The sequence below is a fragment of the Fulmarus glacialis genome, unplaced genomic scaffold (assembly GCF_000690835.1).
Source record: "Fulmarus glacialis isolate BGI_N327 unplaced genomic scaffold, ASM69083v1 scaffold27668, whole genome shotgun sequence".
Classification (NCBI taxonomy): Eukaryota; Metazoa; Chordata; class Aves; order Procellariiformes; family Procellariidae; genus Fulmarus; species Fulmarus glacialis.
Genome location: NW_009230570.1, coordinates 19274 through 46225, shown reverse-complemented (window position 1 = coordinate 46225; position 26952 = coordinate 19274). Strand labels below are relative to the sequence as shown.

The 26952-nt window shown below is 39.7% G+C and overlaps 1 protein-coding gene across 2 annotated transcripts in view; it reads left to right on the top strand.

The window, feature by feature from the left end:
• The window catches only part of DAPK2 (death-associated protein kinase 2), a 45399-nt gene that overhangs the window by 2617 nt on the left and 15830 nt on the right, over positions 1-26952 (top strand). For both annotated transcript variants that reach the window (XM_009584295.1, XM_009584294.1), the window contains exons 2-3: positions 17015-17236; positions 24646-24784. In XM_009584295.1, coding sequence (XP_009582590.1) covers positions 17015-17236; positions 24646-24784 — 361 coding nt within the window. The remainder of the gene's footprint in view (positions 1-17014; positions 17237-24645; positions 24785-26952) is intronic.

The following is a 26952-nucleotide window of genomic DNA, read 5'->3' as shown; positions in this document are numbered from 1 at the left end:
CAAGCTGTTAGTTGCTGACAGGTTCGGGCAGGTAAAAGGATTCAATTATTATCATTTTGGCAACAGAAGTCACTTACAAAACAAAGGTTTTCAAACAACGTCTGTGAAGAGTCTGTCCTGTTTGTGTCCTCCTGAGTTTGTGATTTCTTGAGAACAAAAGTAGTCATTAATACAGGCCTAGTGCTTGTTCTAGCTTGGATTCAGTCAGAAGTTAAAATATAGGATCTCACCGACAGAACCAGCACCTGTTTATCTTAGTAAAGGAGGCTGCAGAGCACTTAGTAAAGCAGGCTGCTATTATATACTGCACATGCTCCTTCGCAAGGCTTAGATGTATCTGGTCTGGTGATGAAATTAGACCCTTCCTGTCACTGTGCAGCATTGAAGGTACCTGCAGCAAAGGCTCTTCAGGTCCAGCTGTATAAAACCCTGCAAACGGTGCGTGTGTGGACTCCTCAACCAGATCATTCTCAGAATCACTGCTGAGCTAGAAGCAACTCAAAGGATGCTGGAAATGCAGTTGTGTCCTGTGTCAAGGCAATGGTGTGAGAGAAAACTCTTTGCAGAAAGGGGGAGCAGGTTTTCCATAGCTGCAGCTGTGTGCTGTAGCTAGCTGCCTAGCTCCAACATTCCCTCAATCTTTCAAATATTAATCTTAGGTTTACAGCTCTGTTGCTCAACTTCTCCAAAGGGTACATCAGGCATGTGGCATTAAGGAAAAGAAGTTGCTGATGGGCTTGTTCATTCTAGCAGCTACACTTGGGAAGCTTAGCATGGTCTGTGCTGAACGAGTGCAATACTTTATTATCATACAGGTACATTTGAAGTTACTTCCTGCAAGATAATATCAGTCGGTTTGTAAGTGTGAAGGCTGTGGGGGCTGAGCTTCTCTAGCAATAGCTGAAAGGGAGCCTAAAAGGAGGAGGAGCCTCTAGAGTGAATTTAGCAGATTTCAACATTTTGAAGTAAAAAAGAACCTTTTTGAGATCTATAATGCAGCTTATTGCTAGAATATTGAAATATTAATTTTTTTCTTTTTCAAAATTTATGACAAGAGAAGGGGAGAATTTAGAAAACTTAACTGAAGATGAATGCATATTAGGGATATTTATTTTAAAAGTCCTCAGTTATACTAGTTAATCTGGAAGTCTACAAGAGCTAGAAAGTAACGCAGTGTAAAGTAATCAGTGCCTGCAGAGGTATTAGAAGATTCTCTTCTCTTTCCCCTTCCCCCAAGGGCAGTAGATTGTGTGATTTGGGAGTACTTTATACAGTCCTCCCAGGCATTTAATGCTATCACTCTTTGAAGGCATCAGACTTTCTGGCAGATTCAGTTTCTTTCTGTGTCTGAGATGTTGATCAAAACCGGATACTTCAAAAAATTATTTTCCATAGAACGTTTTCAAAATTTATCCCTCCTCAAATATGAATTTATGTTGCTAAATGTCACTTTTATTCAAGTAATGGCAAACTGCATCCTTTATCATTGTTTTTAATAAACTTTGTAAGAAACCTGTTAACAGTTTTGCCTGTTTCAAGGCAGATCCTGGCATAAACTATTTGCAGGCGTGTTTGTAGCAGATCACTCTAACGGCATGCCAAAGCAATGGAAATGCTTCTTGAAAAAGGTGGGGAAATAAGGGTTAGCTTGACTTCTTGGGAATATGCAGCAGGTCAAATAACCGCTGGTTCTTGTGGCAAGGGAGGTGGCAGCAAGAGACAACCGAGAATGGAAACTTTTAAATCAAGGCCAAAGCAGGCCAAGAGAAGGAAGAACTGGCCTACTGAGCTAGTGGTATAGTTCCCAGGGAAGTTGCAGCAATAAAGCTCACTGGAGAGCCTTTTAACAAAATGTCTTAGGACTTGTGATTTGGATGGGTAGTTCTGTCTAGCTGGACAAGAGGAGATCTTGTACAAACCTGCAGGAGCCTTCTCCATTTGTACTAGCAAACACTGATGTTGGTGGTAGGTGCACAGAGAGTGTTAGAATTTCAGACATGCACAGTGTAATTCATAGAAGGTTGTACCATAGAGTCATTAATCTATTATCCAAATGTATTGCCAGCCAGGCTGCAGAGAGCTGTTGACATTTGTGCCTTCTGGGCAGTGTCACTGTTACATGTCAAGCCTGGGCTGAGGGTAGGAAGTGTCACGGAGCTTGTCCGGAAGTGTTTCATGACAGTGCCCATTGAGAAAGTGTGTTCCTGCAGGGTGGTGTGAGAATGGCACTGCAGTGTCCTGGGACAGTGTCCTGCTCACCACAGCTCGGCTCTCTACAGCGTACAAGGACTTAGATCATGCTTAACAGAGGCGAACCTTGGAGCGATGTTTCTGGGTAAGGAAGCCTCCCCCTTTCCTTCGTTATTGTCCTTTCTTTGTAGGGAAGGGGCTCTGCCTTCCTCTACAAGGTGTGCCAGCCTTACCACCTGCCATTCCAGTTTCTTGCCTGTCTCAGTGACTGGGAGCTATGCTTATCTCTAACCTCAACTTTCTTCAGCTTTTGTCTGGCTCCTCTATGTTTTCTGCAGAGGTAGGAGATCTTGTATGGATACAAGATGCATAGTCTAATGAACTGATCTTCATGGGAAATCAAAACTAAGTCTTTCATATGCATGAGAAACAGGAAAAGCATTTTGTTCACTTGCTAGTTTGAAATGCTCTCTGGGAAAGACCGTTTGTTGCTGATACAGCATGGTGGCCTCTGGGGAAGGCAGAGCATGTTTCTGAAATTGTAAGAGCTTTTCTTCTGACAAGAAAAACAAGCAGGGCTTGCTGAATTTGTGGAAACTAGAGTACTGAGATGGCTGTTTTCTGTGGGGTCCTATGCCTAAAGAGTTCCTAGAAGCCCAAGTTAATGCCTGGTTAATGCAAAAGGTGAGCTAAATATGAGTGGATCGGGCTTAGGCTGTAGAAATTAATTTTACAGCAAGGCTGTGACATTTTTCTGCCTGCTAGGATGGTCTGTATTTCACTTTGAGGAATTTTCTGCTGTACGTGCATAAATATCACTACGTAGTTGTTTCCTCATGTTTCTTGGGTTTTTTTTTTTAATAGCAGTTTCGTGATTAAAGCCACGCTAGATCTTTCATCAATGGCCTATCATGCCTCCTGTAGTCCCCCCTGTCCAGCTACAAGTTCCTGCCTCCTCCCTGCCTTGTGTGTGGAGGATCAGCTCTGCTCATTGAGACAGGTGAAACCTTTTTTTCTGGGTGAAGCTTAAAAGGACAGCAAATGCAACATTTTACCAGTGGTAATGGGACCTTGCGGCCTGGTACATAATGGCTGTACTGACAGTGTAACTATTAAATATTTATTTACGTAATGAAAACAAAAAGCAGAGATAACTGAGGTATTCTTTGTAGGGGAGGAACTTGGAAATCTATGATAAAAAGTCATGTCATCCAGCTAGGTGAACTCCCTGGTAAACAGAGGGGTGTGATTGCAGCCAGGAAATTTACCCTTAACACACATCGCACAGTATCTTCATACCAGGAATGTTTTTTCTATCTACAGAAATTGTTCAGTATTGGGCTTTCTCAGACATGAACCTTAACTCTGTTCTTAGATCAATTTATAATTTGAATTAGTTCTTTAAATTTGGAAGAATAATCTTGGATTATTTTTTCCCACTACACACATAAAGCAAGTCTTTGCTTTTGATGCAAAACATAAGTTTAATTATTGAGCACTAATCAGCACCTCTATTACTACTTCTTGTTACAAAAATCTTGTATGTCACGTGTTCGATGTATATTGAATCGTTTGTTGAAACGGTTTTGGCATCCAGTACTTGGTCACCATCGCTATGATTGTAATCGGCTGTCTGATACAGTCAGTATTTGTGGATTTTTTTTTTTTTATTCCATCTAACAGAGTGAGTGATCTTAGCTTTTTCCTTTTTAAACAGATTTCCCTACTAGTTTTCAGTGTTCTTTCAACAGTTTCCAAAATCTTTGATTTGTTACGGAAAGTGCAGAGAAAATAGTGGGAGGCTTTGTTGTTTGGGTTTTTTCCTAATAACAAAGCTGCTCTACCTACAGTAACTGAGAAGAACTGGCCTTGGTTACTTAGAACTGGCCTTAGCCTTACTTGGTAACAAAGTCACGTGTTTTTTTTCAAATGAATTCCTTATTACCAGTATCCGTCTCGATGATGGAAGGGATCTCAGTGTATCTCCTCAGTCTGAAACTGTCTTTGAAAGTATAATTAGAGCTGAGTGACCCCAGTGGGTAGTGCTCAGAAAGCTCAAATTCAGTAATGTCTTTAACCACTTTAACCACAGCCTAATCCCAGTCTTTGCTTTGCCATTTCTGTAAAAATAAAACTGTTTCCACTTTGCATTGCAGTAGAAAGCAGATGGAAATTTGAACAGCTGAGAAAATAGACTCTGTATGGTATTCATTCCATGCTTTTGAAATGAAGAATGTTACTTATGAGTAAAAATACACAGAAAATAAACATAATGCAGCTCACCACTGGACTAACAATGATAAAGTATTGGACAAATTACTAGCATCTTATGTAGAATAGGGCTTGCAGATACTTGTCTGATGGTCAAGCTTAATTTAGATCAGGTGACATCACTGTTAAAACTCTACATCAGCGGTTTTGAACCGGAGTGAAAACCTGTTGTAATAGCTGAGCATGACGCACAGTGATGCTTTGGTGAGGAGAGACATACAAAATCACTCAAATAGCTAGACTTGTTCTATCTAGTGCCAGCATGTTTGGGTTGGAGTCACTGGCCTGTTTTGAGCAGCCCATAATGCAGGTTCAGTTAAAGCATAAGTAGGTGACTCTGTATCCTAAAGCCGGGACTTGTAGTCTTTACTTAGTACAGAATCTACAGCTTCTGTGAGAGAGTAGTTAACCTCAGTATCTGAGTTTTGTGGATCTACAGTCCTCACAAAGAGAGCACTTCCCTTGTTCGGTCTGTTTCCTATGGAGGAAGAGTAGAGGGAACACATAATGTAGCTTCTGTGCTGTCCTGCTGCTGGAGGAGATTGTTTACTTCAATATAGTAAAGATTAAATAAGATGAGATAACTTCCACCTCTTATTTTGGCAGACCAGAAGAATCCACAAAGAGCAGTGAAGGGGGAGTTTCAGCAACCCTTTGTGGTTTTGACCTTACAGATAATTTCCTAAAATCTTGATTAAAAAGCCAGCGTGATTTCCGTCTGTTTCATACATGGGGAAGGAGAAAAATCATTTAACCATAATACTGCTACCCTCTTACAATTTATCTGCTCCCAGGTATATTACATTCCGTCCATATCTAGCTGCATTTGGATCTTTAAACACAAAGGTACAGTGTGCCAACCTTCTGCATGCATATTACGTATGCACTGGTGTTGCTCCACATAGCAGAAGGAACAGCTTATCAAATCAGCTATTACTGCTGAGCATGAGTCAGCTTTGACCTTCCCTAGGTTTCTGGACTCTGTTCATTACCACTCCGAGAGCTGATATTCAATCTAAAAGCTAAGTGTGATAAGTGGGGAAAAATTTTTATCATGTGCATTTTATTCTTGAGCTTCAGATTACGTAAAATGCTTGCCAGGCTATCAGGAACTTGCCAGAATTGCTGGGCTCGTGCTGTATCACTGCAGACTCTGCTCCTCCAACCTCAGGAGCCGATAAGGGCCACGTTGCTTGTCGCTGTGTGATTGGGAAGTTTCCAAAAACATTTAACAGCTTCAGGAGATGCTGGTGATGATTCAGTACATGTCATGGTTTCTTGTGACTCAGGACTAATGACCCAAAATGGTGTTTGAGGTATTAATTGGCTGTAATGCAGATAACATGTTACTTTATTGATGGCCTGTAATAATTCATAGCATTGCTCAGAAACATTAGATTTATTAAATCTTGCTTTGAATTTCAAATGGTTTATTTGCTCCCTACTTATTCCAGTAAACTGGATCCTTCTGTTTGAGTCCATATTCCTCTACTGTCCACTCTGGCAGTGGACACAGAGAACGTCTTTGGCCAGGATGTGTTGGTTACCTTTGCATGAGCTGTAAAGGGATGTGGATGAAAGGTGCCAGACAGTGACGTTATCAGACACAGGATATGTCCAAAGGTGCTCAGCACTTCCCTGTCGTCAATATTGAAACTTACCCTGTAAAGTCACTGTATTCTAAAGTACTATAAAATCAGTTAGTAAAAACATGATCTGTGAGTGAAAATGCCAGTGTGTTTAAAAGTGGCAGCTGATTTTTTTTTCCTCTTTCTATATAATATAGTGCATCTTGTTAGGTTTAAAAATTAGCATATTTTTAGAGTAGTGGTATTGTGATAGTTCTCTCTATAACATTAACTGGTTTGGTTAGAAGTCACCCTGACACTGCCCAGGCACTTAGTGAGCCTGAAATGAAGTCATGTTAGTTGTTTCTCATATCATAAAAATTTTCTTCCGGTTTATATCACAGGGCTGTGGTAAGTTAGTGATATTTCTATGATAATGTTGTGTGAAAGATTCGAAAGAAAGCCATAGTATATTGTGAATTGGATTTACTTCTGCATCTTTCACACACATGAAGAATTTATCTACTTTTTAGCAGCCAAGCAAAATTCCTGTTGAATGCTCTATTAAGAAAAGTTTTAGATCATTGTCATAATCTGGCATCTACCACAGTTTAGGTTCTGTGTAGTTGCTTTAGGAGAGGTAGCCACTTTGTTTGCATTTTGTTTGGAAAAAAACCCAAAACCCCAAACAACCCGAAACTCACTTTTTATTTGCAGCTTAAACAGAAGTACAGGGACATTTGTGACAATTTTATTTTTAAAGCTCTTCATGAAATTATAAGAGGTGTCAGCAGAGTATTTAACAGATTAAGGTTTTGGGGTTTTTTGGTTTCATCCCATAAAGTCTTACAGAAACAGCAAGATACTTTCCCTTCAGTGACCTTGGCATGCTAGGATTTCTGTTTTGTTGTTTCAGCTATTGCACTCTAGTTTCTTTGTAAGTACTGTGCTGTTGGACATACTATTTATTCACTGCTTAGATTAAATTTCTGCCATACCAAATCCCGGTTAAGTCTACAAAAAAGAAGTCCATAAAAATAAAACATACTACAAATTATTGCTATAGTCCATTTACAGAAGGCTTCCAGTTCTTTATGGCTGTGACCACAGACTTCCTACAAAAAACTTCCGGGAAAGTGCTTTTATGCGTATGTTTTGTGAACCTTGCATGGCCTTTGGTTGAGCTGTGTTTCATAAATGAGCTGAGAGCATACAAATGGATTGTAGAAGTTACCAACAGACTCCTGTCCTCTCTGCTGGGAAGAGCATGCTAGTGCAATTATAGCTAGCAGAAGTCATCTCTGAAGTGTAAGGAAAGCGGGAGGAGAGTATTTATCTTGATAAAATTATGTGCAGCAGAGCAATTGCGCTAATCACTTAAATTTGAGAGGAAAACAGCTTTTTCAGGCTTCAGTTTTTTTAAGAAAGGCATTCAGCAAGAATTCCCAAGGGCTTTGCTTTGAAAGTTAACAAAAATGCAACCATGAAAGGATAAAATTATTAGTGTAGTTTTTCCAAGAAAAAGAAATAGGAGTGAAAAAGATGGAAAAGTAGGAAGATGCAGACTTTCTAAGCTTGAGATTGACAGTTAAAACTAATCTGAATTTAATAGTGGCAAAAAGGCATGATGAACAAAACTGTTGACATAAAACCAATTGTAACTGAGAATAAATGACCCTTCTTTACTGAAACTAAATAAACCATCGTGTCTGAGCTCTAAAGGCAGCCTCTTGAATATAGAGAAGTCCTGCATTCAGGTTAGCTAGACACTATTATCTGTGATTATGTTTATGTATATAACTTAAGAATGCACACATGGTGGTTGCATAACATATTTTTAAGATTTTTACTCGCCTCTAACTGTGGATTATGCAAAATCAAAGCAAAGGGTGCTGTAAGCTCATTCACTGGAAAAAGGACAATGTGATGCTAACAGAAGATGAAGCTGACTTGGCTTATGACATAGACTGTAAAGTAAGCAATTGCTGTCAGTAAACATAAATAAAATTATTTTCAGGGTTAAAGATATTGTATTGACTCAGAGCTCAGAGAATATATGACACTGGATAGGGTGCCTTTTTTTTTTTTTTTTTTATTGTCAAGGGACCAAATACAATTTATCATCCAATTACAGAAAGAGAGCCAAGGACTGGCAAACTTTGCAAAGTCTAGTAAACCTAAAATTAGATCTCTAAGCTGTGTTTTGGCTTCTTAAGCACAGGCAACCACATATGTGAATTACATTGTTTGCCTTTGTTTGGGGTAGAGTTTGTAATAGCAAATAAACCCTTTTAGGCTTGCATTTCCACAACTGAATGTCTTAAATGTGAAGAGAAAAGGACAAATATAAAATTAATGTTTTTATTCAAACTGTGAACACCTTCTTATATTGTGAAAGTTCATTTTTTCCTGTAAGCTCCTTCCTGTAGTAGGCTGTTGGTTTTTATGATATGGTGCCTTGTATATGTTGTTGTGCTCCAAATCTTGCTTTTAGATACATAGAGCATGTTTTGGGTAATGGGGAAGGATGCTGTGAGATTGAAAGATTTACCCTACTCTTCTATAGCAAATCATCTTAAATCAGAATGGTGTGTTTGTAATTTGATGTAAACACAAGTCAGTTCTATCCCATGGATATGACTGTTGTTTTCAAGGTATTGCTGTAAGGTAGATGGTTGAAGTGATGTGCCTGAGGCAGCCCCACTTTCTGACCAAGCTGAGCTTAGCACCGAGGTGTTTCTGTTTTCCTCAGTATGTGGAGAGGAAGCAGTTTAAATAGGATCACTCAAAAATGTGAAAGTCTTCTGGTGTGTCTTTTACATTCCCAGTAACTAATCTAATTCTGAATTGCAATCAGGCTTGAGTTTTGTTGTCTTCCTACATTGTATGGCTTTGAGACTTCTGGTGTGAGAAGTTTCCTTCAGGGCCCTTACCTTGTCTGGAATGTAATTATACTGTTAAAACCAGCTGGCTGACATACCAACCATAGTTTCTTTAACTCAGCTTCTATCTTGAGAGAAGTGCACATCTGAGCAAGAACTGAAGTAGGCTAGGAAGAGCTCGGTGTAACCTTGTTTAGACATAATAAGCAACAACAAAACATGTGAGGGAGGAAAAGATCAAGGGGAATGGAAGGTCATCTCCACTTCCCTTAAAAGCATTTGCTTGTGTCCACTCTAGTTTAATGAACTTTTCCATCTGGTGCAGCAATACCAAATGTGTTGTCAGTATTACCACATTCATACTGCTGTAGCTTGGTGTACTTGAGATTGCTGTTTTCTGTTATTCTCAAATGAAAAGAGGAAACTTTCACCTTTTTTGGAATTTTCACCTCCCTACACCTGCTGTAGGTCAAAACCAACATTAAAAAAGAATAATAGATATTTATGGCACCACTCAAGTAAAAAAACTGTGTGGAAAAAGTATTGCTGTGTTTTGCTCTGTGCAATAGGCCATGATTGCACCCTTCCAACAGCCTGACCATATGTTGCTGGCATTGCTGAGCCAAGCAGCTTCTCGTTGCAAACTCCAGCCTCAAGCAAACACCTCCTAAGTTGGAAACAAAAGGAATCCCAACTAAATGCTTAGATCCCCAACTGAGTTTGCAGGTGCTCCGTGAAAAGAAGGGTTAAACTACCTTGCATTTGTGGTAGTCTGCATGTGAATCTAGGAAGTTAGAAGACTGGTTGAGATGCTGTTAGGTTTTATTTTAGTTTCCTTTCTGGTCATGTATTCTTGGGCAGGAACATGTAGTGAATAAAAATATAAATTATTATAATTGCAATTCTAATGATGTCTAGAGACATGAAATTAATTTTTAGGTCCAGCTGTATGCTTACCCCTTATAATTTTATTTCATTTTTCCAGTAGCTTTTTACAGACTTTGGGAAATGAAGTACAGAAAGACATGTTATTTTCCATCAAGTGTGTAGGAACCTAACTACCGTTAAAGTCAGTGGGAGGTTGCTGCCTAAAATCCCTTGCAAATCTGTTCCAAAGTAACTTGTCCTGGCTCATCTAGGGAATTGAGCATCGCCTCTTGACTGGCAGAATGCCAGAGCGCTGTCCTTTGCCAGGTTCACTTACTCTTCAAAAAGCTCCTTGAAAACATTATTTCAGTGTAAAGTCTATCTGTTAATAAGTTCTAACGTATCATCTATTTTATGGGAATTTCAAGTTTTAACAACTACCAGAAAAAAAAAAAAAATCCTCTTTTTTAGAATTCTTTAATGAATGAAATTAAGATGAATATGGACAGGACATAAAGAAATAGGTGAACATGGAGAAAGTGAACATATGTTTGGTATTTGGGGAAGAAATAGTTTGTTCTTCTTGACAGACAGAATCAGCTTCCTGACTTCTCCCCACTCTGGCCTCAGAGAGCCTGACTGGAGTCAGGTAACCTGTACTGTCATCTCCAGTATTTTGTTTACATATTTTCAGTGTTTCATGACAGCTACTCAGTGATGCGGTGTTTCTGGAATATCAGAGGAAGATTCGTACAAACTAATACGTATACAAACAGTTGCTTAAAGGCTCTCTTTATTCTAATGCTCTGTAGCAATACCACTGTTACGCATTAAGGCATTCAAAACTGGCAGGCTGCACTTCTGTCATTCTCTCAAGTCAAATTCTGCCCCAGAGCATTACCCTCCAGAACCAGTATTAAAAATAAACTTTGAAATACGGGCAAGAAGTTATCCTGTTATTCTGGATTGTCCAGTTTCTCTCTTCCCCACATCCTTCCCACATCCTCTCCTGAACTGCACAACAATTAAATAAGCTGAGCTTGTACTCCTCTAAAGCATACTTCTGAAAAGAGAGTCCAAAACCACCCAGTAATATTGTCTCTGTGTTCTTACTCAGTGACAAATCTCCGAGATGATAGTAGCAATGTGAATAATAGGTTGTCTTCATTGCTAGGATAAATTCCCTTATTAATGAAGGACAGGTTTGATGTTTTACTTAATTATATTATAACTGACAGGTTGCAGCTGGTATTGTTTATACTCTTCAGCTGTTACCACAATTGAGGACAGCCTATGCTGAATCTGTGACAAGGCTGTTGTACAGCTGTCCAAAATATTTCTGAAAGGGAACAAACTTCATTTCTTAAAAAAAAAAAAAAAAAAAAAATTGGAAGTGTCAGCCTCTGAACTTATCTTGTGTGTGTTGTAAATACTGCTGTTTATGATCCAAGTCATCTTCATTTCAGTGATATACTAAAAAACATGAATTTTGGCGAAATCATTTGGCTGAAATTTGGACATCTGGGTTGTGAAATTGAGTTTCAAGTCTAAGATCAGTCACAGACTCCCCATGTGAAATCAAGAAAATGGCTTAATTTCTCAGTGCTGTAACTCAGCCTGGATTGAAAATTTTGGAAAGCTGATGCTGTTTGATTCTTACGTGCTGAACAGAGATGCATTAGGAGGCGCAGAAATGCTGTTGTCTTGGTCCTTGACTTTACAAGCTCTGTAGTACAAGAAATCCAAAGTGTGTCTGACTGTGATTGCAAAATACTGGTGAGACATCCTCTTTTTTTCATAGCTGTATGGGCCTCCACATGAACTATTCATTAGTACATTCATAACTGTCTGGTAGAAAAGTAGAGCAATATGCTACCCCTTTAACACTTGTTCAAAGACTTTTCTCCCTGCCTGTCCCTTCTCCAGCTGTTAGCTCTTCTCTTAGTGTGCTTCAGCATATCAGTGCCTGGCAAAGCATTGGGCTACTTGTGTGGAGAGATACACCAGCTGCTGCTTTATGACAGCAGTCTTCAAGGTGGTTGGAAAATATTTTGGCATTACCCTCTGATACTTTAATAAAGACCCTGGGAATTCAGCAACAAGCATGGGCAAAGCAAATGTGCTCTGCAGTGGAGTAGAGAAATGGGTAAGTGTGGGTCATAGACAATATGGTGGGTAATTACATTGTAACTGTTGTAAATGTCCTAGGCTAAGAAATTGGGCATTTGAATTTTTCCCTGTGGCTTGCAACCTCTTCTACTCAGTCACAAACTGTCTCAGTAAAGACTGTCTGCAAAAGCCTATTTTTAAGGGATAAAGGAAACGGCATAAAGACTGGGACAGGAGCAGGTAGTGTTGTGTTTGTGGGTACGCATGCAGGGGGAAATAGTAGATTACAAGGAAATGGGTATTGTGATGAACAGTTGTCCCAGACAATATGTAAGAGGAAAAGACAGGAATTCCTATGCTGTGTCATTATTATTTTTGTAAGCTTTTAAGCAAACAAAATGTACAAAATCCACAGTATTACTGGACTTGTTAAATGCAAAAGCACTCATAAAATAATATTTTCTCCCTGAACTTTGCTGGCAAAATTTATGTCCCCAGAGAGAATTCAAGGAAGCAAACACAGCAACATTAGTACCATGTCTCTTTAGAAAGTCTGGATCAAGCAAGACACGTCTTGCAAAAAATGAACAAACAAACAAAAAAACCATGAAACCCATGATGTTTTACACAAACAGCTCTCAGCACTAGCGAATTAACTCTTTTAGCAGAATGTTTAAGGCAAGTTTAGGGATTTTGTAGCAGGAATTTCATTCTCAAGTTTTCTAGAGAAAAACCGTTTTTTTACGTTTTTTACCACGTAATGGTAAAATCAGGAGGCAGAAATATGAATGAATTAATGGATTTGACAAATGTTGCAGTCTCGATTCCATTTGTGATTGGTTATTCCTAAAGGGATAAGTACACTTGTCCTATCCGTTCCTACCTCTCTCCTAAGAAGTGTTTAGGATACATGAAAATGAAAAACAAAAAGAAGTACTTCAGGCTGTCTGGCATCGTTTGAACCCTTTGAAATGAGAGGCTGCCTCTGCTGTGGAGTGTTAGCTTTTGAGAGCAATTGAGCACCAAGTGACAGCCTTAATTTTTAATTTCTTTGCCTTTGTAGGTTTAAGACAGACTCCAACCAGACATCTGTGTTAATGAAGCACTAAGTACATTATATAATTATAAGGTTCTGAATATAATTGCTGTGTATGCTGCATAATTTAAGTTCCAACTGTACTTGCATCTCTCATTTACCAAGCCAGTGAAGGATATAATAATATTGAAAACAATAACAGCTCAGTGTTTCTACAGCGTAGTCATGGGGGGTTGCACTTAATGAGTTTGTTTGCGATTCTTATAAAGAGATCCTGGCTGATAAATTCACAGTAGCTAAAGGTTAAGGTTATCTGTAAGATGAGTCTTTTCCTTGCAAGTCTGGATATAATGCCCTGAGTAAGGACATATCTGATACTAAACATGTGTTCTGGGACTGGAGACCTGCCAATTCTTGCAGAGTGAGATCTCAGACATACAGTGCATTGTGGCAGGGGAGAAGAGGGCTGCTCTTGGGTATAAAAAGGAGCTCACTGTCTTGTTTTGTCTGTTTGTAAAGAGGTTGGACATCGGCAGAGACTTGTGAATCTGAGGAGACAAGGCCTTGGATAAGATAGTTCTTTTGGTGGTAGGATCTGCGTACCTGTTAGGCTTTACACGTGCCAGGCAAGGGTAACTATTTGCACTGTTCTCAGAGGTTTCTTGTTTAGTAGTTGACTGTGGCTTCCTGGCCATATAGCTTACTAGAACTTTAAAATTTATTTCCGCTCCATGCTGGAAATGCAGTGAAATATTTTTGACTTTTTTGCAAAAGTATGATTTTATCAACTATTCATTGATAAAGCCTGAGCCTTTTCTGACTAAGGAATGCTTGGTAGGATATGGGGTATGCATATGGTAGACTTAGTTTCCATGTTTTTCATTCCAATTATTATGAAAAGGGTGGAGCACGGATTTGAGCAGGGGCTCCTTGCCTCCAAATCACTGAGATTCTGCAGATATTGCTTACCTCCCCATTTTGATATTAAGTTGCCAAAACAAAATGTAGCTTTCATGAAGCAATAGTTTTAGCCAAAATTTGTTTAACTAAAGTCCTATTCTGTATTTACAGCTTGCTGGTTTTTCCTCTCACTGTTATCACAAGGTGCATTGTACACTTAAAAAAAGGCGGACTGAAGTGGGTGACCTTATCCATAGGCTCAATTCTCCAGCTAGCTGATATGCTAAACCACCATGGTAGTGTTTGTAACAGTACATACATGGCCTGTTTGCAAGATGGATTCTGTGGTCTTGTCTTTTTCTTTCCCTCTGCCAAAAGGGAGTTTGATAAATCCCTCCTGTAATCTAGCAATGGAAAAATGAATAACAAGAAGTAATCCTCATCTTAGAGTTTCTGGCAGAGGAGGTTGAGAGTGGTAATAAACTGGTCTTGCTGCTTGAAATCACAGATGTACTCAGGTGGGCTATGAAGTTCTTTAACTAGTGTCCAAACAAAAGTAGTCAACTTTTCTTTCCATTCATACTCTTGTAGCTTTTATTGCAAAGATATTGCTCCAAGACTTGTCAGCAGCAGCCTGGCATCAGACTTATCAAACACAATCTCTGAATGCTGCTGAGTAATTTTCCTTGACAGTTGTTCTTGCCACTACAACACTTCCCCACTAGCTCCTTGTTTTCCACCAGCTCAAATTCAGCGTCCCATTTTATTATGTACTTTACACATCATTATGTCCAGGTCTGCACTAGTAGTTAGTTATGGAAATGTAAAGTAATAAAAAATTCTGAGGTACCATTAGGTACGAGAAGGTTCATCAGAACATACATATTCGTTTAAAAATGAGTGTAGTTTATTTTAATACTTTGAATGAAAGTTACTGAATTAACTGAATCAGTGAAAATACTGGGCTCCCTATTGAGCAATGAGAGAGAGCAGTAAGTGAATGAAACTCATCCTGAATGGAATGGTCTGACGTCATTTATGTTTGGACTGATTAAAGTTTGTCAAGACCAAATGTTCTTACTCCTCATTGTTACTTGAGCTGGAGGTGCTTGAGCTAGCAGAGCAGTGAGTCTGCATCAGTTTTATTTGAAAGAATTAACATCAGTGCTTTTTGTGCTTTAACCTAGGTTTTCTTCTTTTTAACCCTTTCAATTTTTGAGTTTCAGTTTTTTAAGATCTAAGGAAAACTTGGGAATTGGACAGTGTTTGTGTCCGAACAAGGCAATTTTGCATTAATTCTGTGAGAAATCTTTACCCTAACTTGATTTTAGTAAAGACTAGTTGAAATTTAGAGTTTCTGATGAAACCTCAAGCCATGCAAGTTTCACATACCTAAATACTTGTTAGTCTGAAGTTATCTTCATTAATCAACCCTAAGGAGTTAATATATATTTAAATCTATGTGCCCACTACTCTTTGCTTAATTTTGAGTATTACAAGTTTAAATCAAACCTAAAAAGCTACAGGTGTTTAAATCTGTTGAGTGATCCTTCATGAAAAGAAATGTGTTTCTGTTTAAGTGTGATTTTTGTCTGCTTTTCGGAGTCACTTTGGGCAAGAGCCTATTACATTGCATGGCGCAGCACTGGTTGTCCTTAGTATTTCTCTTGCAGAGGCAGCAAACTGAGATAGACACCTTTGTGCTAAGTAGTGTACAAATATCCATAGGCATATTGTGTGGAAGAAAGAAAGTCTCTTTCCTGTTTTGCTGATGGGGCAAAAGTGAATTGCTAAAGAATATACAACACATTTATGGCAGAATTCAGATTGCTCAAATCCCTCTAGTACTTTAGCTACAGACCATCCTTTTCCCTTAATTTTTGTAAGGTAGAAGTAGCTCTCCTAACATGTCCTGTGTAGACTAAATGCAAACACATGGTAATAGCTTATGATTTAGTTTCCTTGTTTGTATGTCTGTGATGATTTTAGTGTGATTAAACATTTTTAAGATACAACACAGTTGTCCTTGTCCCTTCCAAATGGGGTGAGCAAAAGGATCTTCTGAATAATCACTGTTCCATTCCACATTCTTGCCTTGTGTAGAATTCATATTACTCAAATCCTGCTATAGCTGCAGACCACCTTTCTTTCTTAATTTTGATAAGACATCTCGCAGCTTTATTACTTTTTTCAGAAGACAATTGAGAAGGAGGGAACATCAACTCTGTGGATATGGTGCCTTCTCTAAGTTCAAACAGTGCCTCTCAAGGGCATGATGAAGAAAGAAAAGCTCACACAAAGAAGAACAAAGCAGGATCCTCTACTTTCCTATTGAAGAGTCAGTAACAACTGTCTCATTTTGAAAGGTTCCCACTACTGACATAAGGCTGCAACTTGCAGAGTTACTATTATTTGAGTTAATCACCTGTCCTCCAAGTCTTTCCCTCTTAGGAGATAAGGGGGAGATTTTACAGTTGGACTGGAATGTCTTACTTTAGGAGTCACAGTGAGGAAAATTTTATTGGCAAATGGCAGCTACACGCCTTTTAAACTGTAATGTAGCCACTTTACTATTTGGTACAGTGGGAAATTCTTTGTCCTTGAAGTGCAGTGAGAAAGCTGCACTTACTCCAGTTACATTTACAGCTAAATTATCAAGTGAAGTGCAGAAATATGAATAAACAATTCTCTTATTGGAAAATTGGTTACTGGAGGCCAGGTCTACATTTCCAAAGGGTTATTAATCCTTTGAGTTCTTTTCTGAGAGATTATTCTTAAGAGAAATACTTTAATGCATGCATGTCCTTTCAGAACATCCAGTGGTGTGTTGCAGACTTGAATGCCTTAAGCATTGCCCTGTGAAGGAGTGGTAAATTGAACCTTTTGAGGCAGATCTTATTCATTTAAACATGAACTGTTTTTTAGAGATTGTCACATCTGTCCTCCCTTCTTCTCAGACATTGCTTGGTTTTGCTAAATTTCGGACACAGCAGGAGGCTACCTTGTTATGCTCTAGTGACTTTAACTGCGGAATTCTGACAGACCTCACTATTGTACCAAGAACAAGCTCCTATGGTGAGCAGTGTTGCTCAGGGGTTGCAGGATCAAGCTCTGTATATGAATGGCTAATTGGGAAGCTGTGATTATACGAAAACTTTAAGAGAATTTTTGTTATCTTCTTGTCCTTGCAGTGGCCAGTTTGCTATAGTGAAGAAATGTCGAGAAAAAAGCACCGGTACAGAGTATGCTGCTAAGTTCATTAAAAAACGTCAGAGTCGGGCCAGCCGTCGTGGAGTGAGACGTGAGGAAATTGAACGGGAGGTTACTATTCTGCAGCAGATTCTGCATGCCAACATCATCAAGTTGCATGACATCTATGAGAACAAGACAGATGTGGTCCTCATCCTTGAGCTGTGAGTAAGGGGACTTCCCATCCTCTGGGGTAGGATGAGGTAAATAGGAACCGGAAAGGGCTGCGGAGGCTGCCAGGACATAAAGGCACTGTTAAAATGGAGCTGTTGTGTTCTCAGGCCTCGCAGATCTTGGCAGGAGAGTTGAATGAGGTTGTTGATAAACAGGCCCCCCAGTTCATCCATGTGCCCTGGGGATACAGGTGCACCTTAACATCAGCTGAGGCCATTGTTACTGAGCCAGGGAGTGTTGTCAACTTGAAAACAGTTTATTAGCAGAGGGATTACCTCATGTCTGCCTAGTGCTGCCCTGGCATGAACCTTGGAGGAAGCACAAATGGCCACTGAACGCTCATTTCATTCTTCGTTCTGCTTTCATCTCTTCCAATGCATGTGAAGCCATCAAGTCCTTTGCAAAATTTGCAGCCATTCTCACTGCTCCTGTATTTTCCTCATTTAGAGGAGACTAGGGGAAAAGAGGGAGGAAAGGCAAGGGAGGAGTTTTTTGACTATTGAGGATGAATAGCAGCAGTGTGGGAGTGAAAGAGCTCCTCACTCTTCTCTTGTTCCCCCATGTGATGGGGGAAAACCCCTGCCATTTAGGTCCTGCTGAGAAGTGAGCACCCCCCAACCCAGGGGATCTGTGGGCTGCTGTAGCCTCACCCTTGCATTGTGACCCATTGGATAGCCAGGCTACTAGTTTAGGATGACTATCAGACATACTTGGCTATGTAATGCAAACTGGTTTGTGCTGTTTAAGAAGAGATTTAAAACCAGCTAGCAGCAGCTTCTCTCTATAGGCTGAGGGGACAACAGCTTATTCTGTAGAACCTGTGTGTGGCCCTGCCTGGAAGAATAGATGCACAGCCCAGGGAAGCTGAAGGTGTGGTCAGGAATCATCTTAAAAAAGCCTTGGATAAGGAGCCTTTGCTTGGTTGGAACATGAGTTTGCATTTTGGGGAGTCACCTTTGATGCTTTTGTCTGTATTTAATCTTATTGACTGAAAGGAAGTGAGAGAACCTGGCTAATCGGTGTTACTATGTAGAGAAATGCCAGTTTATTAGAATTTGAAGCAGTATCAAAATTTCCAGTCTCTGCAATAGCTATTAAATTGCTTGCGTGAATTCTGTTTAGCTGTTTGTTTCATCAGCCTAGAAATAAAAATCCCAAAGACATCAGCTATTTCTTATACCCTGTTGCTCTTCCTGTATGTTTGATGGAACTGAGGTGAAACATTTGAGACAGATGCAGACCACAGGCTAATAACTTAATCTCTTATAACACAACTCGTTTTGAATGTGTTGTCTGTCTGCCTGGCTTGAGATTCTTAAAGTCCGCCATTTGGACAGACATGCCTGACCATGTTTTGGAAAGCTGTCATATCATTTTAACAGTGTATCAAAGTCGTCATGTTTTGGGGGGATTCTTTATGTGACGTTAATCCGAAATGTGTGTGGAGGGTAAAGTTTACGCGGTCACTTCAATGCTGAAACTAATGTATGTGTGATGGAATTTCTTCACTTTTGTAAAATATAATGTCATGTAAAGGACCCTAACAATAAAGAGGAATAGGAGGATGATTTTATGAAGAAGAAATACCTCTTTCCAGCCTGGCCAGGAGAGCTTTGCTCTGTGTAAATAGCATTTTTGCCTCCTGGCCTTGCAACCCAATATGAGTCAAAATGACATTGGACGAGTTATTCCTGTTTATGTGACTTCAGCTTATATTGGAGAGGCTAAAGTAGAGGTTTTGTGGGAACGGACTAGTGATATCCCAAAAGAATGAAGAGTTGCTTTGGCAGAGCTCGAGCAGGACAGATAAACCAATTTGCAGCAGTTTTCAGGATGACTAGTGTGCAATACCAAGGGAAGATTATTAGAGTAAGTAACTGATCTATCAGATAGACTGAATATACTGAAGTTTAGATGCTACAGGAAATTGTCATCTCTCTAGGTAGGTCATATAATTAATTTCACGTTCCCCTGCTCGTGCCAGGGATGTAAATTCTTCACTGTGAAGTCAGGAGGGGAACTAAGTTGCCTGCTGCTGTTTGGCTTTCTGTTCTCAGTACTACTTGCCAGCCATCCTGATGCATATTAGATTTGCCCTGTAGCAGCTGGGAGGTCACAGAAAGATCACTTGCTCTTCTGCATTGCACCTGCAGCTGAGAGCTGTAGAACATTTGGATGTCCCCAGATTTCATAGTGATACTATTGATGTGTTAGTTTGAGAATCATTTCAGGAAAACTTTGCAGTTACCTAATGTCAGTTACTGAGTAAAAAAAAATCTGCCATGATAAAATTATATAACTTTTTAAAGAAATTAAAAAGGGGAGGCATCAAGTGATTGGGTCTGTTTATACCCAAACTTATACTGGGATAATGAATTTGGATGAAACTTGACTCTTGACTTGTTGTCATTCCAGGTATTTCATGGTTGAGGATCAGGACTGTAATAGAAGTGAGTGACTCTGTATGCATGGATGATCATATAGACCTATATGCAAAGCATCTCCTTCTGTACAGTTCATAGTGTGTGCTGCTGGTCTACCTTAAGGAGTTGAAAGGGATGTAAATTATCTCAGTGCATCTGCAAATTTATATTTATTGTATCTGTGTGGTTCAGCCTTCCTAATCTCCACTGAGAACCAGAGGAAACCTGAACACTGTCACACAAAGCAGAGAGTAGAATTGAGTGCTTGTACTCATCAAAGCCAGGAATGGAAATAGCTCTTCTAATAAATGGAGCTTTGCTGGTCAGAATGTATGGCCTTGGCCTAAGGGGATGAAATTTGTCATGTAGTGAAGGAAGACAGACTTCAGTTTAAGCTTTTTTGGGCTGTGTTCTGCTCTTTTGTGAAATCAGTATCATCTAGTTTACAAAGCTCTGAGTCTTAGAGGAGCTGTGCAGAAGATGACATATCCTTTATCTGTCAATTCATGGTACCAAGGTAAAGCTGTAAGCAAGGAGACAGCCTGAGGTCTTCTACTTCCTACAATTTTTAGGTAATGAGTAAATGATGCAATTTTTCTGTATGTACGAATCAGGAATACGGAGACACTGTGGCTAAAGTTATGTAGACCATATGTTCCGCAGGGCACCTGCCTCGATCTTGTGTATGGAGTCCAGGCAATGAAGCTTTGATCCCTGAGGGAGATGAAATAACCAGTAGCTTTCCAGGGGAGCCAGCATTTAGGCCAGGGAGTGTTCCTGGAGATTAATGTGACTGCTGGCAGATGGCGTGTGAGTGATGACAAGCATCTGTTAATTTTTAAGTACATGTCTATGGCCAAATGTTGGTCTCTATAAGCCATGCTCTGGAAGACAGGAAAGGAGTGTGCTTTTTCTGACTGGCAGCTACTTTGTGCTAAAACAGCCTTCCATTTCATTACCGTCTGCTTTTTCCTGTCCTCCCATGGCCTGACACATTTTGTGTCCTATTGTCAGGCCGTAGCTTATTGCGCTTTTAAAAGGCTGGGTGCAACAGAGTTTTGACCTGAAGGCCACTGCATTCAGCTGCTGTATACAAATTGAGGATTATGATAATTGCTAATAAAGATAATTAAATTCTCTCTGTAAACAGATGATCTCTCCTCCTCACACTGATATCAGAGTCTCATACTCCCTGCAGTTTATCAAAATAAGCATTACAGCACCTGGCCAACAGATCTTACGTTAAGCTACAATGGACTTCTGCTTCAAAAGAATGTCCCCAGTATTCTTCATTAATTGAAGAAGCTACCCTGGTGTTTAAAAGAGGCTTTGGCTAAAACATTGACCATCTCCCAAACTCACTGTGCTGGCACAGGCAAGACTATGTCCTCTTTGCACAGGGGTTGATTCTACAGGTGCTGTTTCCTCTGTTCAAGAGGAGGAGGAGCATTGCCAAGTCCACTGCTGTTATGTGCAGTTTGGCAGGTACACAGTTTGCCCTTCTTTGTGTACATTGTTCAGGGATATGCCCTCTACAGCTTTTTGTGACCTTTCTGTTCTCTGTCTCTTGGGCCCTGCCTTGAGGCTGCTTTGCCCAAACAGTCTTCTCTACTGTAAGTGGCAAGGTTGTGTACACAAAATAAACAGCTGTTTCCAAGAATTAAGGCAGCATTGTCATTTGTCTTTTATTGGACTTTGAAGGAACAGCAAAGGTATCATTTGTTTGCTTCTTTGTTTGCCATTTTGGGAAAGAGAGAGAACCAGAGGAAGGAATTTTTCTGTAACCTAAGGTCCTCTGAGAAAGGAGCATTTGCTCTTCTACAGGTGGTGCTGATTTAGAAAACACACTTCCCTGGATGTTCAAATATAACTTGTAGTGCAGTTATGAGTGTTTTACTGCAAAGGAATTAGTGCTGAACTGCTTTTTTTTCTGGGATTCCATAATGGCTGGCTTTTGGGATTGCTAAGTCTCTTCTGCCTGAGGGTTTCTCTGAGTTCAGGTGCATAACTTGGATAACAATGATCCTGCACTGAACTGCTTACCACTCTTCTTGTACAATTTACTCAAACCTGTTTTTAAAGCCTGAGTCTTTGTTAGTCAGAAATCATCCCACCTCTTCTACTGAATTTTCCTTTAGATTACCCTTTTAAGATCTCTGCAGCTTACGCTAATGTCTTAGGCTATACCACAAGAGACTGGAGATTAATGTACAGTTTGTAATGTGTGCTGATCTCTGACCGTCAGAAAATTAAATGCTCGTGTAGTTGTTGTAAGAGGGAGTCTTTTGCTGATAGACTTCAGACTCCCTGAATCTTTTTTTTTTGTTTCCTTTTTTATTTTTATGTTGTATTCTGTACCTTGGAAATTCCCCCTGCCTAGCCTGATTCAAGGTTAGTGTGAACTAAAGAGAAGAGAGAAAATACAGCAAGGAGCTAGCAAGTAAACCTCCCGTGATCCTCGTTCTTGCAGGCTGTACGGTTTCTTCAGTGATGCTTTAGGTGTAGCTGGTTGCCCAGGATGTTGCTGAGGTTGCCGTTGGGGCAAAATCCCTGGTGTGCCCTGAGCAGCTAACCCAACTGTTCTAAGTGACCAGCCTTGGAGGCAGCAAGAGAGAAAGGGAATTAAGTACCTCCAGCTAAACAGTGGGCAGCTAAACAGTTTTCTGACATTCCTTTGTGTAGCAAAAGAGATTCCTCAGAAGAAAGTTGCCAGCCTCCTCCAGGCAGGAGGGTATCCTCTAACATCCTTAGCACAGTCCTCTGTGCCAGGGAAGGTGAGGGGAACGGCTTTCACAAAGTGGCTCAGCTTGTGTGCTCTCCTTAAGTGGTATTTTCTTTTGCTGGTGTTGGAGAACCAGAGGCTGGGCTACATGGGCTGTCGGTCTGGCCCGAGAGAGAACTTTTTTATTCTTAGTCCTGATGAAAGAGTCCGCCTTAAGGAACAATCACCAAGGAGATTTTACAGGGTAAAAGAGGAAGAGAGAGTAGTGTGCCTACATGGTTAAATTCCAGAAAAGTACAAGAAAAGTATCCCGGTACAGCTGGCTTCCTGATGACCAGGCCAGAGGTGATTGCTTAAGTGCAGTTTGAATAGAAATCATTAAGGAAATGGGACTTGCCTGCTTTCTGTACACAGATTTCACCAAGACACTGCCAGGTTTTACTTACAGATTTTTTTACTGGCTTGTCACAGTCAGCTGTAATAATTTTTAAACTAATGCACCAAGGCCCCTAAACCTAAATAAGGAAAGGAGACAGTGTTCCCTGGCTCCTGAAGTGCACAGGGTAAAACAAAACCTGTCCAGCAAGACTGATGGTAGTGCCAAGACCCTTGGTATGTGTCACCTAAAAAGAAAATCAGAGACCAAGTAAGAGTCTCACAGGCTGAGTCACTGAGATTAATAGGAAGGAGAAGGCGGCAGCCAGAGACAGCAGTTGCGACATATTCCTGGGTCATATAAGTTTATTTTTGTTTGCCAGCCATTTAGTTGTAACAATTAAAGCATCAGGTGACTTCTGCCCAGGTAAAGTGTCCTGTCTCATGTTGCTTAGAAAGTTTCTGACTATGTGGGAGCTGCAAAAAAATATTCAGTGGTCAATGCTCAAGTCAATACGTCCTGTGTAAATCTCTGCTTTTGGAACAGCAAGGTATGCTGTCACCCACAGCAACAGTAGAAGCTAAGAAATAAGCCCAATGTCTTTGTGGCTTTTGACATGTTGTTCTCTTTTGCAGTTGACTTCTCTTTGCAGATTTTGTAGCTGTTCACAATAGTTTACTCTGAAAGAGGCAGAGTAGGGAATCACCATCTTGTCACCACCAGCGTTGTGTAGGAGCCTGGGGTCAGAGGAATGATTGCACGAAAGACCTCTGCAGTGCACAGTGTGATCTAACTTGTCTGTGAGTCACAGCACTTAGTTAACTCAAAGCGTTTGAACCTGCCAGTTCTTTTAAGGTATTTCATCAGACAACAGGGCCAAAAGCTTGTTTTCCAAAACGACTGTTGGATCTCTCAAGTCTTGTGCTTGCACTCTGAATGGTGAGTAGATGAGTGGTACACCTGAGCCCAAGAACAACCACTGCTTTGTGGGTTCCCCCAAGAGTAAATTTGTATGAGAATATATCAATAATATCAATGACAGCGTGAACTAGAAACAATAAATGTAAGCATAATTATGAATAACAATTGCAAAAAATGCCCAGTTCAATATCTAGATCATCTTGATTCATAATATATAGAAAAATAGCACTGGAGCTCTCAATACAAGGCACAAAAATGAAAATAGAAGTCTTATGTACTAAATATGCATGGAATGTATTTCAACGTTGATGTGAAAACTCATAGCACTTCCTTGATTTGGGAAAACAATTTTAGGTATCTTCCAAGCTGTTACAATCTTCTTTCTTCCTAAAAACTCGGCACAAAATAAATGCTTTCCTGTCAGTCAGACAAGAATCTGTATTAGGACAATGTAATGGCTGTTCTGGAAAGAAAAGAGATTCTGTTGGCAGATCTTATTGCCTCATGTTTCTGATGGCAACTGATAAGAGAAGTAATTATTTAACAGTTGTTGACTATTACAACTTGTTCTATGTCCTCTGTCTCATCCAAAATGAAAATGTTGAAAAATAGCAGTTGAAGTGGTTAACATAAAAGTCTACCTATTGAAATATGTACATGTCTGTAGATTCATTAAACAATGTATCTTTTTTTGGTCCTTTGTAATCCTTGATGAATCAAACCTTGCAGAATCAATGAATTAGGGAAAGGTAGTCCTTAATTTACAGGGGAGAGAGCTGAAGCCAAAAGGAAGTTTTGGCACACCTGGGACCAGAACACAAAACTCTAGATTGTCTGCAAGAGTGGCTTTTTTCTAAGTGCGTGAAGGTTTTTTGCGACTTTAGTTTTCTGTGCTTAGGTTTATTTTATGTCTTACAGTGTGGTAGATAACAGGATGTTTTCTGGTGTGTTTTGCAGAGTTTCTGGAGGAGAACTTTTTGACTTCCTGGCACAGAAGGAGTCTTTGAGTGAAGAAGAAGCAACCAGATTCATCAAGCAGATTTTGGATGGTGTGAATTACCTTCACTCAAAGAAAATTGCTCACTTTGATTTAAAGGTAAAGATGCTGATTTAGACTTACTGTTACTGTTTTTTAATCACGGACTGTACCTTCTACAATTTGTTAGATATCTGTATTTGACAACATACCTAAAATAATAGGTCAGACCATTTTAAATGCACTTCACAGCTGAGTGCTCTAAGGAAGACAATCTCCTTTATCAGGCCTATGGTAACTTTTGGATGGGCTTATATATTTATTGACTGAGAAAAAGAAATTGTAAGTCTTCATCCTTGAGCTGTTTGCATTTGAGGTATCATCCAAAGCATGCTGTGTTTACAAAAAAAAAAAAAAAAAATCAATGATGTACAGAAGAAATGCATTTTTGGGAAGAGGAGGGCCAGGTCCAGCTACAAACAAGCGTTGCTGCTTCCATTCCCCACTGCATTTAGAATTACATGAGTAGTATGTGTCATCCAGTGCAGTTTGGTTTACAAAAAGACTTCTTGCTTGCTTAACTGCTTAGGGCCTTGAAAGCACATCACAGAGAGCTCTCTTCCTACCATATCAGGTGACATCTATAGCTTTGGTCCTTGACTTTGATATTAGTACATCTGGCCTAGACAATACAGAAGAGACTGTCTCTCTCTCCTTTTGATTGTGGCCTACCTAGGTGAATGTGCTTCTCTGAAGCTAGGAGTCTGTTGTCCTTGGGAATGAAACTCTTGAGACTAGAAGAAACTGCTTTCTTAGTAGCAGACTTACAGCTACAGAAGTGGCTGCCTCAAACACTGCTGCTTCCAGAAATACATTCAAAATGCACTTATCCCCTTGGAGAAAGTAGAATAAAACAGAGGAGGGAACTGTTTTAAAATGAAGGAAAAAGGGAGAAACTCTACTGCTAGATTACATGTTCCTTGTCCTACCTTTAAATCCAGGTTAGTTTATTATTAATTACCAATTATATGTGTGCTATAGATAGACTCCTCCCAGATTCTCAGGATATATATGCTGATTCCTTGTGCTAAATGTGTGCTTAATGCTGTCTCTGTCTTAAATTGCTTGGTCTTGAGTCAGTGTTAATGGCACATATGTAGTCATTGCAAATGTTGCAAATCATATCTAACCTAAGAAATTGGTTAGCAAACTACCATCCAAATCTTCATGGGGTGCATGTGAAAAAGCGTAGGAGATGTGTGAACATATAAAGGATGTGGACTTGATTTTGAAATTACTACATGAATCCAGAAGCCAAAGACTGTAAGTTTTCACTGTGTGTTAGAAAACAGTGTAATATCCAGTGGCATGAAATTGTTGTGAGAATATAGGTGCAACTTTTTCTATAATGATCTCTAGCTACTAATTTTGATATTTAATACCGGTACTGTCAGGTGGTTGATGAAGATGTTACAAAAAATGCAAGATAGAAATCAGAAAGGATAAGTAAAGAATCATTTCACAGACAGTGAATATCAAATGACCTAAAACATACTCACAGAATAACTCTCCTGGGTTTTTTAGGACTGGGTTTGGGAGTTTGCTAGTGTTAGATTAGACATGTATTTTTAAGCAGTGATCTGATTAGATAGAGGATGATTCATAATGATCTTGTCACTTGACAGGGCTCCATTGACTGCAGTGGAGCTACAGTGACTTACACCACTTAAGGAATAAAACAGTCCAAGAGGTAGTGACTGTGACTTTTTGCCATTTCAGTCTGTTCTGTCTGCTCTAAACAAGCTTACATCATGTATCTGGGGTGAACACATACACCCTAGATTCATGGTAGAAAACCAGACTTGTTAGCCTGAGGCTAAAATATTCTTGGTCCAATGATTTTGACAATAAATTATTCATGTGCTCTCTTTCCCAGTGCAGCTCTGACTGAGAGTATGTGTTAGCAGGAGCTGCTTCCACGTTAGGATCTGCTGTGAAAAGGCCAGGCAGCTGCCAGCAGGGAATCAAACTGTCTCACTGTTGCTCTTCAGCTTTTGATTAAGTTATGACAAATTAATGCATTAAAGCTCTTTATGGGAGATAAATTGAACCCATAGTTTACTCTGAAACCTGTGAAATAAGGCCATGGTAGGGAGTAACTAAGGCTGGGAAATTTAGTTGAAGAAATAAGTTTATGAAATGTCTGTTATATCTGGTAAAGAAAGTCGCAGCCTGTGGTTGAAGAAATTAGCTTTAATTTCACAATTCTAGCTTCAGCTTTTCCCTAC